Source organism: Saxophila tyrrhenica (genome assembly GCF_035928015.1).
Source record: "Saxophila tyrrhenica strain CCFEE 5935 chromosome Unknown scaffold_9, whole genome shotgun sequence".
NCBI lineage: Eukaryota > Fungi > Ascomycota > Dothideomycetes > Mycosphaerellales > Extremaceae > Saxophila > Saxophila tyrrhenica.
The window spans coordinates 547287-560909 of NW_027041741.1; the positions used below are offsets into that span (position 1 = coordinate 547287).

At 55.9% G+C, this 13623-nt stretch overlaps 3 protein-coding genes across 3 annotated transcripts; 1 reads left to right on the plus strand and 2 right to left on the minus strand.

Moving 5' to 3' along the window:
• Positions 1-488: 488 nt before the first annotated feature.
• LTR77_006148 (uncharacterized protein) lies at positions 489-1270 on the plus strand (the record flags this gene model as incomplete). Its single annotated transcript, XM_064803390.1, has 5 exons — positions 489-635; positions 691-762; positions 813-875; positions 935-1051; positions 1112-1270. 5 exons carry the CDS (start codon positions 489-491, stop codon positions 1268-1270), a joined length of 558 nt encoding a protein of 185 aa, XP_064658305.1.
• A 334-nt stretch (positions 1271-1604) lies between these two features.
• On the minus strand, positions 1605-5703 carry LTR77_006149 (uncharacterized protein; the record flags this gene model as incomplete). Its single annotated transcript, XM_064803391.1, has 2 exons — positions 1605-1792; positions 1863-5703. 2 exons carry the CDS (start codon positions 5701-5703, stop codon positions 1605-1607), a joined length of 4029 nt encoding a protein of 1342 aa, XP_064658306.1.
• A 1487-nt stretch (positions 5704-7190) lies between these two features.
• On the minus strand, positions 7191-13610 carry UBR1 (E3 ubiquitin-protein ligase ubr1; the record flags this gene model as incomplete). Its single annotated transcript, XM_064803392.1, has 1 exon — positions 7191-13610. The coding sequence occupies one exon, from the start codon at positions 13608-13610 to the stop codon at positions 7191-7193; it is 6420 nt and encodes a 2139-aa protein (XP_064658307.1).
• Positions 13611-13623: the final 13 nt, after the last annotated feature.

The window sequence follows — 13623 nt, forward strand, 5'->3', positions numbered from 1 at the left end:
CAATAAGTCCTGACGAGGCTCGTCGCTGGTTGTGGCAATATATCCCAGGTCGATCTGTGGATCGAAGAAGCCTGACAACTGCCGCTGGCTCGGTACTTTCCCATGACCACAGTTGAAGCAATCAAAGAAATTGGCACGTGAGTCCAGGCGAGCCAACGAGGATATATGGACTGTTTTAGACAAAGTCCGACCTCACTGAGCTGAGGTAAGATGTGTCTGCGATATGTACTTAAAGGGGGACGTCCCTGAGGTCGACATTCGCCAGCACCTTCTTGAGCCTCTCACCACCACCTTCCTCATCTTCCAGCGCACCGTACTTACCTCACTTCATTGCTCAGCCCCTTCACTCATCATGGACCTCCCAATGGGCTGCCCGAACCTCATGTCCACTCACACCAACAACAAACCCGAACGACCTTCCAGTCTCATCTACGAATCATTCCTACAGAACACCGCTAAGGACATTGGCAAATACATCCTCAGGCAAGATGAAGCTTCCGTTGTGCCTTGCAGCAATTGCAAGCAGTTTCATCCTTGCAGAAGCGGCACCGAGCGACGACATGGAGAATCTACGGACGTCGTGCGAGAACGCGGCAAGTGTGCTTAATGCTTCGTTGAACAGCACGGCAGCGATGGTACGTCTGCGGCCCTGAAAGAAGACGATGGGACGCATGTTGACATTTTCGCCAGGACACAGCCGGCCTGGTCCAGAACATCACATGGCAACTTGGTGCTTCCCGAGCCAACCTTGCATTCATGAATGTGAGTCTGCCCATCCCTCAGCTTCGAGACTGTGCTGACATGGTACTTAGACGACGTCCACGACCAATGGAACGAGCAACACGACGAACAGCTTAAACTCGCCCTACTTCGACGTTCGTATCATCCCGTCCCTACCACTACGAGACTTTCCGGCTAACCGTCCGTCGCGCAGTACGTCCACAGCATCTACACCTTCTCGGAAGCCGTGATGCGTCGTGGCCGGATCTATCACCTCGAAATGAATTTGCCAGTCTACAATTCCCTGAAAGGCCTCGCAATCGGAGTGCAGGTCAGTCAGATCGTGCAACGAAACACTCCAGTTTCCTCAACCAGCTGACACGCCGAACAGGCATACGGCATGCAACTCCGCGCCGCCGGCATGATCTCACCGCACGCCACGATCCGCACCTTCACGGCCGGCAGCTCCATTGTCGACGCCGAGAGTGTCTGGGCGAACAATGCCAACTTCCCGGGACGGTTGAAGAGGCATGTCAGGCTGAGGAGATGATGTGAGACGAGACAGTGACCTAAGTAGAACCTGACAATGAACAAGACGACTTCGTTTGAATGGCTTTAAACACCACGGCTGACGCCTGTAATAACCCACTCTATCCAAAGTCCAAAGCACAGGCGAAGGGTGGATATCATCGCAAGACAACAGCAACAACAAACCACAAATGTATAGACCCCATCCATCAGAGTCCATCAGTCCACCAGACCATCAAACAAAGCCATCCCTGCGCTGTGGCATTTCGCTCAATCTCGTGCCCAGCCGTGAAGATCATCATAACCACCATCACGACACTCAAAGCTTAGCACCAGCCCCGATCGACACATCTCACCTAAGCGAGCACCCACTCCGTACCCCTCTTCACGAATTTATCGACCAACGTGCCCAGATCCGCCAGCACGAAGCGACAAACGTAAAACCCGAAAAACTCGGCTGCGTGCCGAATGCTGAGCTCCAGACCCACATGCGTAGGCGAGGACCCTTTGAGCCCGGGATCTTCCACTTGCCGAGCGATCTGGTCTGGAAACGGAATCATGGTCAGCAAAACGTCGATCGCATTGTTAGTCCAGAAGGAGAAGTAGCAACTTACCCAGCACCTGCGCGGCTTCGAACAAGCGCGCAAGCGAGCCCATGTATTCGCGGTTCGGCCCTTCGAACGTCAAGTGCTTCGCATCCTTCTTATGGCCACGGCGCTCGACGGGGACGTAGCTGGTCATGGGTACGGAGTGCATTGTTGGCAAGTCCTTCTCGGCCGTCTTGTGGAGTGTCCTGTTCGTGTGCGATCCAGTCATGGGCGTGCCGGAGCTCTTGCTGCGCAGCTTGCGCCATGAGTTCAGATAGCCTTTGCCTTCTTTACTCTTCGTCTTCTCGGCACCAGAAGTGGCCTGCTCGGGCGCTGCGTTACCACCCGATGCAGCGGATGCTACACCGGCTGCATACTTGAACAGACCTGCTAGGCCATGGACGCCAACTTCGCTTCCCAGCTTCTTGATGAGATTAGTCTGCACCCGCTCCATGACCTCCTCGAAATTCTGGAGTTCCTCCATCAGAGCGTCCGCATCGTAGGTATCCACTCCAGACAAACGGCCGAGTGCTGCAGTCAGCAAGTCGCAGTTCGACACCTTCTCCTCAACCGACTTTAACTTGACACCCTTCGTCTGCCAGACCTCGCGAGGTACAAAGAGTCGAGTTGTCAGGAACCCGCCTTTCGGATGGGTCAAAGTCGACGTGACTGCTCGCATCATCCAAAACGGCCGCAGCAGGAACGAGTCTGGACACGGTTCCAGACCGAGTGGCTGTGCGGACGGCGAGCGGGGAGATGTGGGTAGCTCAGAAGGTGAGAGGGACGTATCGAACAGGTATGCTCCAGCTGGCAGACTGTCGGAGGCCAGAGGACCAAAGGCTGGCATGTTCGCTCGTTGAGCAGATATGGGTGCCTCATTCTGCCGTTTCGATGCATAGGTCATGTACGTCGTGCTCATAGGAGGGTCCATTGCGGAGGGAGGCTCGACTGGCGACATTGGTATGACCGTGTGTTCCCGTAGGCTCACCGACGACTTGTTCTTCTTGCCAAGATTGGGCCTGAAGGAGTGTAGCTCGCCGGGCGCTTCATCAAGACTCCTCCGCTGGTCTGTCGTGACAGTCGTCGCGGTCAACGGTCTCGAAGCATCGGAGTTAGCCGATAGCATATCCAGAGAGGGCGGAGACGTCAACATATGCTCATGCTGCTGCTCTGATGTTTCGGACATCGCAGGTTGGAGGTCAGATCCAAACTTGAAATCTCTGTCCAAGTCATCCTCATGCACTTCATCTTCCTCCTTGAACGGACTAGCGTTACGATGGAAAGTCGATGCTCGCGATATGGGCTCAGGCTTCGTAGTAGTCTCGATCTTCAACTGCTTTGCATTTTGACCAGACAATCGACGGCTGCGAACACCTGACATACGGTTCTGACTCTGGTTCGCATTCGGCAGCTTTGGTAACGAACCCTGAGGCGGAGGTGCTGAAGGCGGTTCGGACAGTACCGAGTTCAAGGAGGCAGTTGCTGCGAATGCATTCTTCGAGCCCGCATTCGAAGGCGCATCCTCAGCCACCGTCGACAGCGATGTTCCAGCGGTGGTGCGATCCGAAACTTGCGAGCTCTGCCATGTACTCCTGGAGTAGCCGCTCGAGTCGGATTGCCTTGGTAGGGCAGATTTGCTGGACAAGTCGAAATTGAACGAATGGGCATAGTCATGAGTGATCTCGTCCAATAGTCGCTCTTCTTCTTCATCATCCAGGTCAAGGTCGAGTGTGGCGCCTGGGTGGTAAGAGTTGGTGGGAGACAGGATCTCCTTGATATCAGGACTCGGAATGATCATCGAATCTTTGGCCACATGCCGCGCAACCGCCGGCTCGACATTTCGCTTCCCTGCCAAGTCAGGCTCAAAACCTTCATCATACGCGGCTTCCACGGCAGCATCAAAAGCAGCATCAAAGTCAGGGTCAGTCTCACCGCTGGCACCTCTGATATGTTTTCGATGAAGTCCATTCTTCGAAGAGACGGAATGGACAGAAGAAGCGCAGTCCGAGTCAGACTCATCGATAGGATCGAGCCAGGAGCCAGAGGCATTGCTGTCGTCTCCGGCAGGTAAGTCTGCTATCGTCGAATCGTGGTTGGCGGTGTGCTCCTCGTGAGATGCGTCATTGGCAGCCGACTTGAGCTCAGGGATAGAAGGTCTCCGCGGCGAAAGAGGGGCAGGCATGTATCTGCTTTTGTTCGGCGGTATGTGCAGGCCGTCGACGTCGAGCGGCGGTACTTCAGCAGCCTGCCTTCCACGGACGGACTCTCGCCGGGCTGGTGATGGCTCTTGCATGGCTACTATCGGCCCATGAGCTTCTCCCGATAGTCTGGGTGTCGGCTCCTCTGCAAGTAACTGGGCTGTGGGGGGCTCGTCGTACGCATTTCGATCTCGTTCAACAGCATCGACGGCTCGCATGGTGCCTATGAAGAAGCTGTCACGATCCCGCGCCGCGCGTGACCGATCCAAGGGATGAACAGCATGTGCTGTTGATGTTGTTTCCACCACAGGAGAAGCCGTCACATGCGCGTCAATCGTCGGACTTCGCGCTGAGTTCAGACTCAATGGTAGACTCTCGTCGCTCATCGGTCTGGTAGGCAGGCTCTTCTCATTCGATGCTTCCGGCTGAGCCGCTTCGAGCTGGCGCAGCTCTTCAATTCGGTTCGTGTATGTAACACGTATCGAGTCGAGCTTGCGTTTGTCATCCGGTCCTGAGCTTCGGTCCATTACTTGCTGCAATAGCCTACACGCATCAGTATATGCCTCGAGTGCGCCCTCGAAGTTCTGAGCATTGTCCAGCAGAACAGCCGTATTTGCCTTCTGCAGTGCTTTTGACAGCATTGCCTTCTTCTCTCGCTCACTCTTTTCTCCAGTTCGTGTCCGCTTGTGTCCGCTGCCTTCGCCAGCTGTCGAAGGTCTCGATCCTTCGTGCTCCGGTATCGCCTCAGAATACTTGCTCTTCAGTGTTCCCGTCTTTAAATCAGGATCCTGACCACCCATATTCCGGCTTTCTATGGCGCTGTGCCGAGCTTCGTTCGCACCCCCAGAAGCTTGCAAACGCATGGAAGTGCCAATTGCTTGCGACGCGGTGTGACTCCGAATCATGACGGGCTTCTTGTTCTTCCCTTTATTCCGCGGTGATATCCCATCCTCCCCAAAGTAGTCCTGTGCGTACGACGACTGGCTCGCCGGTGTCGCGACTGTGGGGATGGTAGATGGTGATTCGGTATCGTTCGGATCTGTCAGCGCTGGTGTAGTATGTAGAGGTGGTAACACCGTCAGAGGAATAGCGATCTCCGGTCTCGATGGCCGTCGTTGCCGCTCTGGACTGGTCGTTGGAGACTGCCGTTTTCGAGAGCTCGGTCGGGACGATGTCCTGCGTCGCTGTGAGCTCGGGCGCGGCGAGTGGTCCACGATACTGCGAGTCTTCTTGTGCGGAGAAAATGGCTGCGTGGGTATACTCGGGAGTACTGCGCCGCTGCTTGCTCGATGCCTCGAATGGCCCGACGACATGGCGCTAGAATTTGTCGACTGCGACCAGCGATGGAGGTTGGTCAGTCCCTCGTCATTGGCTCGCTCTGGTTGTTCGGCCGCTACACTCTGTCTCCGTTTGTGCTCTTGCGAGGTCGAATCCTGAGTCGGCCGGCGCGCGAGGAGATCACTGGGACTCTTCTCCCTTGGTTGTCCTGCGGTGCGCAGTCCGATGCTCGAGGAGCTGCGCGATCCAGTGCGCTTCACCGTCACCACCGAGGCGGATGACAGCGACTCCGAGCGGGAGGAGTAGCGGTGCTTCTTGGTGGAGGGGCCACTGGCGCCACTGGTAGTGCTCGCCGCTGACACGGAGGCAGTACTCCCATGCGCCGTGGGCATTCTCGTCGACCCCGGAGCACCCTACGCGTGCGCCCCAGCACACTGGCCACGCCGCTGAAGACGCTGCCCACTCGGTGGGTAGAGCTGGCAATCAGCCACCCGATATACGAGGGACCCCGGGATGCGGCTCCTCCTGGAAATGTCGCAATGGGCGTTCGTGATCGTCGCTGTCGTGCAACGGGGGGTAGCGACAGGGTCACGGCAGTGTTGTGCGACCCGAATCTCCAGTATGCTGTATATGTAACCTGTCCCACTCTGTCGCGCGCTTGTTTCTCCTGTTCATTCGGGATGGCCCATTGCCTTCGCGTTGTCGGCCAGATCAGATGAATGCGTGGTCACTCCCAGACGACCCTCCCGACACACCGCCCCTCGCTCCCGCTCCCACACCCTCAATCTCTGCCGCCGTCGTCCTTTCACAATGTCCGTTTCAAGCAGGGCGCCAAGCGACAATGAAGCGCTCGACCTGACAGTTCCTGCGGTGAGTTGACCGGGATGCCTGGTCCAAAACCCGATGGCTGCACTTTTCGGGCCAGTAAGCAGCACGTCGTCGGCGCTTTCAATGAAGACGTCACACACTCGTGTATGGTGTCGCGTGGGAGAGGGTACGATCAGAGGTGAAGATGGGGGAAAACAGCATTGGCACTCCTTGCCCTGTGGACTCTCAGGGTCGGCGCCGGCAGACCAGAGCAGGGGGCGCGAAGGCTAGCCGCAAAACACCGACTCAATCGGACAAATGAGGCCATCTACCGAACCCTCCAAAACTCAATCTGCTTGAACGACTCGCCATTGCCTTTACCATGACACGTCCTTATACATGACAATAGGTACAATACGATCACATGAACAAACAAACACAACTACCGGCTGGTGGGGATATTCCGCAGCAACCTGGTGGAAAAGACCAACAAGACCAAGCACACTCGCTGAGACCCCAAGCTTTTCGTCTCCTGTCGGCGTGCAGAACGTGCAGAACGTGCAGAAACCGTTGCCAGATGGCGACAGGGGGCTCATTGAAGGTTCGGAAAAACTCCTGCAGATGCCCGCATGGTGTCGACCCTTTCGTTCTGGCTTGCACCATTGGGCTGGAATCCTTCCGACAGGAACGCACCGCGGCCACAATGCAAAAAGGGCCCGGCCGTCCAGGTCGTTCAATCCGAATCATGCACTGAGTTCATTGCTATTTGACTCGTGGCATGCGAGCCTTATCTTATTGATCTCGGGTTTGGCGGACTATTGACAGTACGGTCGAGTCGATGCTATTAAGTGTAGAATGTTGGTTGCAAGTACGTTCGATACTCTCACAAATCATTACTCAAGTCGCTCGTGGGTCCCGTATGCATGCAACCAACGCAGGTCAGCAGGAGGTGTGCTCCGCCTCACATGCCACTGCTTCGTTTCGCCGCCCCTCGCCTTGGACACAACCAACGCCACATATGAGAGCCTTGCAGACCACCGTCGCCGTGCACCATCCTGATGTATAGTCTTCCCTACAACGTCTCCCAACCCCCTGGGTTAATATCCGCCTCCAACTTCCTCGAAATCACCGTCGGGATCTGATGCAACAACCACGCCTCCCGCATCAACTTATCATACCGCCTCTGGTTCAAGAACAGCTGGTGGTGCCGTCTCAAGGTAGGATCCGGCTCGCCGTGCTTGTCCAGATACGGCGCCTGTATCCAGCTCCCATTCCCCGGCCCATGCATGAACAGCACCATGCATTTGCGGACGTTGATGAAGAGGCCGATCTTGCCGCCGCACTTGGCCATGTGCTGGTAACAGCCGCCGTAGCGCTTCTCCGTCGCGCAGCAGGTTGCTTGCGAGCAGAAGATGTCGCCGCACATGAGGCAGACGGCCGGGTCGGTGATTTCCTTGCCCGTCGTGGGGCATTTGCGGCGGATGGCTTCTTCGGTGAGGGTGTCGTAGGTCTTGGGGAGGCCGACGAGCTCGAAGATGGCCGGGTGCGGCATCGTGATCCAGTCGCGCACGCCGACATTCCTAGCTTGATATGCCCAGCGGTAGGAGATGTGACGTAGCCTGTCGCCTGCTGCAGACTTTCCACAGAACAGCTCGGCCATCTCGTCGATCGATGGCATGTGCAGCAGCTTCGTGAGTCTATGCAGCTCGGGGGTCTCCGGATCGATGTTGTACGGGCAGTCGAAGTCGAGACCGTAGCGGATGTGCATGATGATGATGGCTTTTCGCAAGAACGCCAGGGCGTATTTGTCCACCATCCTCCGAAGCAATGCAGTCTGCTCTGGCGTGAGGGACGGCAGGCTGTTTGGGTTGCTCTTGTCCTCTGCATCAAGGCTTTGCGCAATTACCTCAAAATGGCCCAACACTCGCGCAGAAGACGTATCTTGCTTCTTCGCGGTTTCTAAGTGTTCTTCTTTCAGCTTCGTTCGAAGAACGAACATTGCCTTGACCACTTCCGCCCACAAGCACATCTGCAAGACACTTGACGCCGCCGCAACGTCAGGTGCCATGAACGAAAGCCAGTCGACGAAGAACAAGAACATGTCGTCTTCGAAGAAGGGGCGGGCCCCGGGAATCTCGTCGGCCCCATAGAGAAGCCGCATCACCGCCGCTCGCTTTTTCTCAACCTCAGGCGCAACGAGCGTGGGAGTCGAACGCAAAACCGTGACCGCCATGTACGATTCCACGGTTTCTGACATGATGCGGAAATGTGTGACCGCTTGCTCAGGCATTTCGGCGAGCAGGGAAGTTGCAAATGGATCGCTGCTCATACCGCGCTGTGCAATTTCGAAGGCAGAGATCGAAATGCCGAGCGACCTTGACAGTGTGGAGATGGAATCTCTATGGCTGAAGCCAATGAAGTCTGCACTGTCGGCTCGGTTTAATCTGATCGTGTCGTCCATGCGAGCGTAAGCCTTGTGGAGCTCGTGTATCCGTGGGAGAGGCTCTGGGCTCCGAGATAGACTCGGAGTCTCGTTTGCCGAATGATTGCTGCCACTGCCACTGCGACGGAACGGCCAACCAATCCCTGACGGTAGGCGTGGTAGGGGGTGGCGGCTCGGTGAGCTTTGCGGCTGCACAGTTGGCGCCGTTGGCGTCGATGCTTGGATCGAGAGCTCGAGCATGCCTGAAACCATGGATGGTGCAAGGTTGTTCTTGACATACTGGGAGAAGCGATCCATCAGCTGCTCCTGACTTGGCGACGGAGACTGGCTGATACTGGGGCCAGCGGTCACCGAAGCGTGCTCAGCACCCTTGGGTTCCAGTAGCCAATCCCCGAAGCTCTTCGCAGTGTGCATTTCATGCTCCGGCGTACACTCTTTCGCCTGCCAGATGATGGGCAAGAACGTATTGCCGAGCGCTTTGCAAAGCGGGCAAATGAACTCCTTCTTGTCAATGTTGTCCGGGTGGTTGCGCGCAATCTGCTGCGCGTGTCTCCTGTTGCTGTGCGTCATGTAGAGCTCGAAACAGCTGTAGTGCATGATGTGTCCGCAGCTCGTAGCGACTGGCTCCTTGCTCTCGTGCGTGTCGTGCGGGAAGCCCTTCGAGAGACCTATCCGTTCTGTCTCTACAACTTTGCCGTCGGGACCAACTTTCTGCACGGTCCGCTTGTTCTGGCCAGCCACACCGAATGGTCTGATGTGGTCTGCTGGTCGGTCAAGACTGTCGGGCATGTCGACGACTTCTTTCAGATAATCAAGATCTTCCATTGGAGTCGATCGAAGGATACCGCTCTCGCCCAAGAACGCGAACGTACCGTAGAGTCTCTGGTCGTCAGTCTCCTCTTGACACCAGATGCATGTACCGCTTGGAAAGCTCCAGGTCTTCTTTTGCTCGAACGACTCCGGCTCGTCTGTAATAGACATATTGTCCACATCATCGATGTCATCCTCGAACCCCGACAAGCCTTGATTCTCCAAGAAGCTGTTCTGCTGTTGCTTCATCTGCGCCATAACCCTCGCTTGTCGAGCCAAGGCGTCTTGCTTCTTGCGCTCCTTGTCTTCTTGCGATACCGAAGCCGGGGAGCTACTATCTCCCCGGTCCAACAGTGCGCCTAAAGGACCAATGACTTGAGTGAGCTTCTCTGGCTGCTGCAGTTGCATCTTGCGCAGTATGTGCTTGATGGTCGGGCGACAGGATGCGTACTCTTCCATAGACGATAGATCGATCAACACGGAGACGATCGAGTTCTGACGCCTCGAAGACCAGTCCTGTGATGCTGTTGCTAGCTTGATGAATTCACGATCGTGCTGTGCATCTTCAAGAGTCGCGAGCAAGGTCAAATGCAAAACCATATGCAACAGTGTCTCGACCCGTGTGACCGGAAGCTGAGTCTTTTGAGCCGTTAGGTGCTGTTTGAGACATGCAGCATACTCCAACGCCATCGTCAGGATCTGCGCGAAAAGTGGTGTCGAAGTAAACGCAGACAGATTGGCAAAAAGACCAGAAGTGATGGGCTGAAGGGTTGGCTCATAAACAACGTCCTCAGCCGACTTGCCGGTCTTGCGGGCTATGTGCTTTCTGTAGATGCTCTCGGCTTCTTCGCGATGGTTGCGAGAGTAGTGCGCGTAGTAAGGATCGACCAGCTCGATGAAGTCCGATTTGAGCTCGAAGGTCCCGGTGTCATTCATGCCTTCTGGCGGTCGATAGGTGGTCATACTTTCCAGGACGCTGTTGAAGTCGTCGGAGTCGTGAACCTTCTCGGTCAGTCGAGCGGTGAGCTCAGAATAGGACAGTGGCTTGAAGCACAGCACATGTGCAATGTCGTGCTGCAGTAGTCGAGCATGTTGCGCCTTCTCGTCAATGTCCGGGCTGAGGTTGCTTCGTTCGCAAAGCGCAACGATGAGGAGGTGGAAGAAGTCTTCCAGAACATCAATCTGCTGGGACTCCTCAAAGCCAGGGACAAGGCTGTAGTTGCCCTGAAACCAACTGACCATCTGGAAGCGATCGATCATCTGAGCAAGGAAGCGCTCGCCGGGGCGCTCATTGTCCGAACCGCAAAGCACGAGCCCAGCCTGCACCATGAAGATGTCTCGCTGATAGCCAACATCCCGGTGCGATACACTCCTGTAGGTGTGTGCTTGATGCCGTAGAGTTATACCGTTGCGCACCCACATACCAGCCTTCATCTGGGCAAGCCAGACACAGACGCGGAGCGGATGATCGAAGATCGCAGACAGCAGGTCGTCAGATGAGAGATTGCCCGCTACCATCGCACTACGGCTTGCGTTCCATGGGTCTTTGAGGTCTTCAGTTGAGAAGTGAAGCAGACGCCGTACCTGCTCCCTGCTGAAGCCCTTTCCACCCTCGATGAGCCATGACAGTAGGTAATGCAGCGGATGATGGAAGCTCATCGGCTCTGACTGCACCTCATGCTTCGGCACACTGTATGTCTTCTGGCTGTCCTCGAATGGCCCAACATTATGCCATGTAAGGTCCTCTTTCAATTCCGCAGCACTGAACCGTTTGCGCTCGTAGCCAAGGGAGTTAATCATGGCGACTTGCGCAACAGTCCTCATTGCTCGCTGCAGGTACGTGTTGTTACCATCGGATTCGGCGTTCGGCGCGTACGACGCGGCGATTTGCTTGCACAGCCTGTTGATCTCCTTGACGATCATGCTTGCGCTGATCCACGCATCGGACTCGTACTCGACATGTTCTCCAGTCGCTCTGACATTTGGGCATACGCCTTGGTGCAGTTTCACCAGGTCCAAGAACTGAAGCAAATAGTGCTGCTCGGTTCGCATGCGTTGGTGGATGAGTTCAGACTGGAAGAGCCATTTCAGATCCATGAAGAAATGAAACATCCGGCGATTGGTAACAGCGCCGGCATCGAAAGCCAAGGTTGCGCGAGGACTGATGTCTTCTGGGAAGCCGACTTGTCGTGTTGTCAAGAAGGTATAGAGGATGGCCATCAGATTCGTCAGGAAGTTGCCACGCTCGACGACCTCTTGCGTGATGGTAGGTGTTGTCAGCATCTGGATGCTGAGGTTGATGATGCTATGGTCGGGCTCGCGATCCGCGATCAAGTATAACTGAGCAAGCGCTGTGTATAAGCCCGCAAAGCGCAGCCCCAGTATGCGCTTGAAGTACGGAATGGTGACTACGGTCGTGATGTAAAGGTGGCGGAGGTTGATTCGTAAGGACTTCCAAAGCCTCAGATCGTACAGGATCAAGTAGTCCAAGCGGACACGCTGCCAGATGTTCTCGCACGGCTCGCTTGGGCGCGGGCCTTTGAAGCCTGAAGGCTTTACCAGCCAGTGCTTGCTGGGTCGAAGCGACCTCTGCTTCCCGGCTTTGACCTTAGGTGTCTTGGGCACGACATTGTAAGGCTCATTTGACGTCGATGGTGCCGGCTCGGCATGATCGCCATCCTCGCTCTCAGTGGGTGTCAGTATTTGTCTCCGTCGGCTGGCGGCGGGAGGTGGAGGTGGCGGAGGATAGCCAGCTATCGTTGCCTCGAGTGCTTCGGTCATGTCCTCGTTATCATCCGGATATTCAACATCCATATCTGCGTCAGCGGCCGCTGCCAGAGCGGCGTTGGCGAGATCGTCGGTATCGTCAAGCTCGACATCCATTTCGTCTTCTTCATCATAGTCCATTTGATCCTCGTCTTCGTCATCGTCATCATCATCAGCCTCTACAGTAGGACCCAGATCCTCAACGATGTCGCCGTTTTGGTCCATGACGACTCGTCGCACATTCGCCGCGAGCTGAAGCGGTTCCATCATCCGCCTGTACGATTTGCGCAGCCGCTCGTTCTCGTCGATTTCGTGGTCGTCTATTCCCTCCCTGCCCACATCCTTGTTACTGGCGTAGCTCCCGGCTTCCCAAGGGCTCAAAAGTTCCTCGCAGACAATGGTACGCAGAACCTGGGAGTCGCTGCCGACCGAGCATCCAGCAATGTCCGAGATCCATTCGGTGATGGTGGCGCACATCTGCTCACGGAAGGTGTCCCGCGACGATCGTATGGTGACGGTGACCTTCAACTGCTCCAGAATCCCAGCCTTCTGCAACAGGTCCGGTACGTCGGTCGAGTAATATACGATAGACCGCCCGACATCGTCGACCTCCATGGCTTTCTCATAGCCGAATTTCTTGCTCTGCTTGCACGCTCTGGCGACTTGGTTCTGAACCTCGTCCACGGTGTGCTTTTCGTCGTTCCAGAGAAGTAGTGCGTATTCAATTTTGTCGTCCGTTTCATTCTCTTTAGAAGAATGATACATTCCCCGTAACCTCGACGCTTGCTCGTCTTGCCGTATGCCTTCTTCCGACTTCGGTAGCCGTAACTGCTCGGGAGAGCAAGAGAATACGTCGCATAGATAGTTAGAGGCTCTTGACACAGTCATGCGTATAGCTGCGACGAGCTCATCCGGTAGGTCGCGTCCAACCACCCCAGATGGCGCCTTGCCCTTCGCCTTGTCCCTGACCTGCTCTTCCTCCTCTTCCAGCCCAGCACCTGCGGAGTGTATGGTGCACTTCACCTCTCTCCTCCAGGCCTCCGCATCTCCGCAGTCGCAGCACCCGCTGTTCCCAGGACTGACGGAGATGAATACCGCATGACCCTCATGATCACTGGACTCGAAGCACCTGGCGCAGAGTACGCAAGTGTCATCGGCAGCACAAGTTTTGCAGTGATATGTGCTCTCCCCGGTTCTGAAGATATGCCCGCAAGCTGTGCCTTTGGCTGCGGTCGTGTACTCTGCGCCGTCTACGGCTCCCTGTGCATCACGAAGCGACCATGGCTGTGACTGGTCTGTTGGCGGGCCATTTGGGAAGAACAGGCGGAGGTAGTCTTCTCGCTGCTTAGCGAGCGACTTGAAGAGGATCTGGCGGAGTTGGCAGGCAGCCGCGTGAGTGTAGCGGTAGGCGTGGCGCTTCGGGTGTTCGAGCAGTTCATTGAGTAGGAAGTGCTCTTCTGGCGACGGGGCCATCATGATTGCCCTT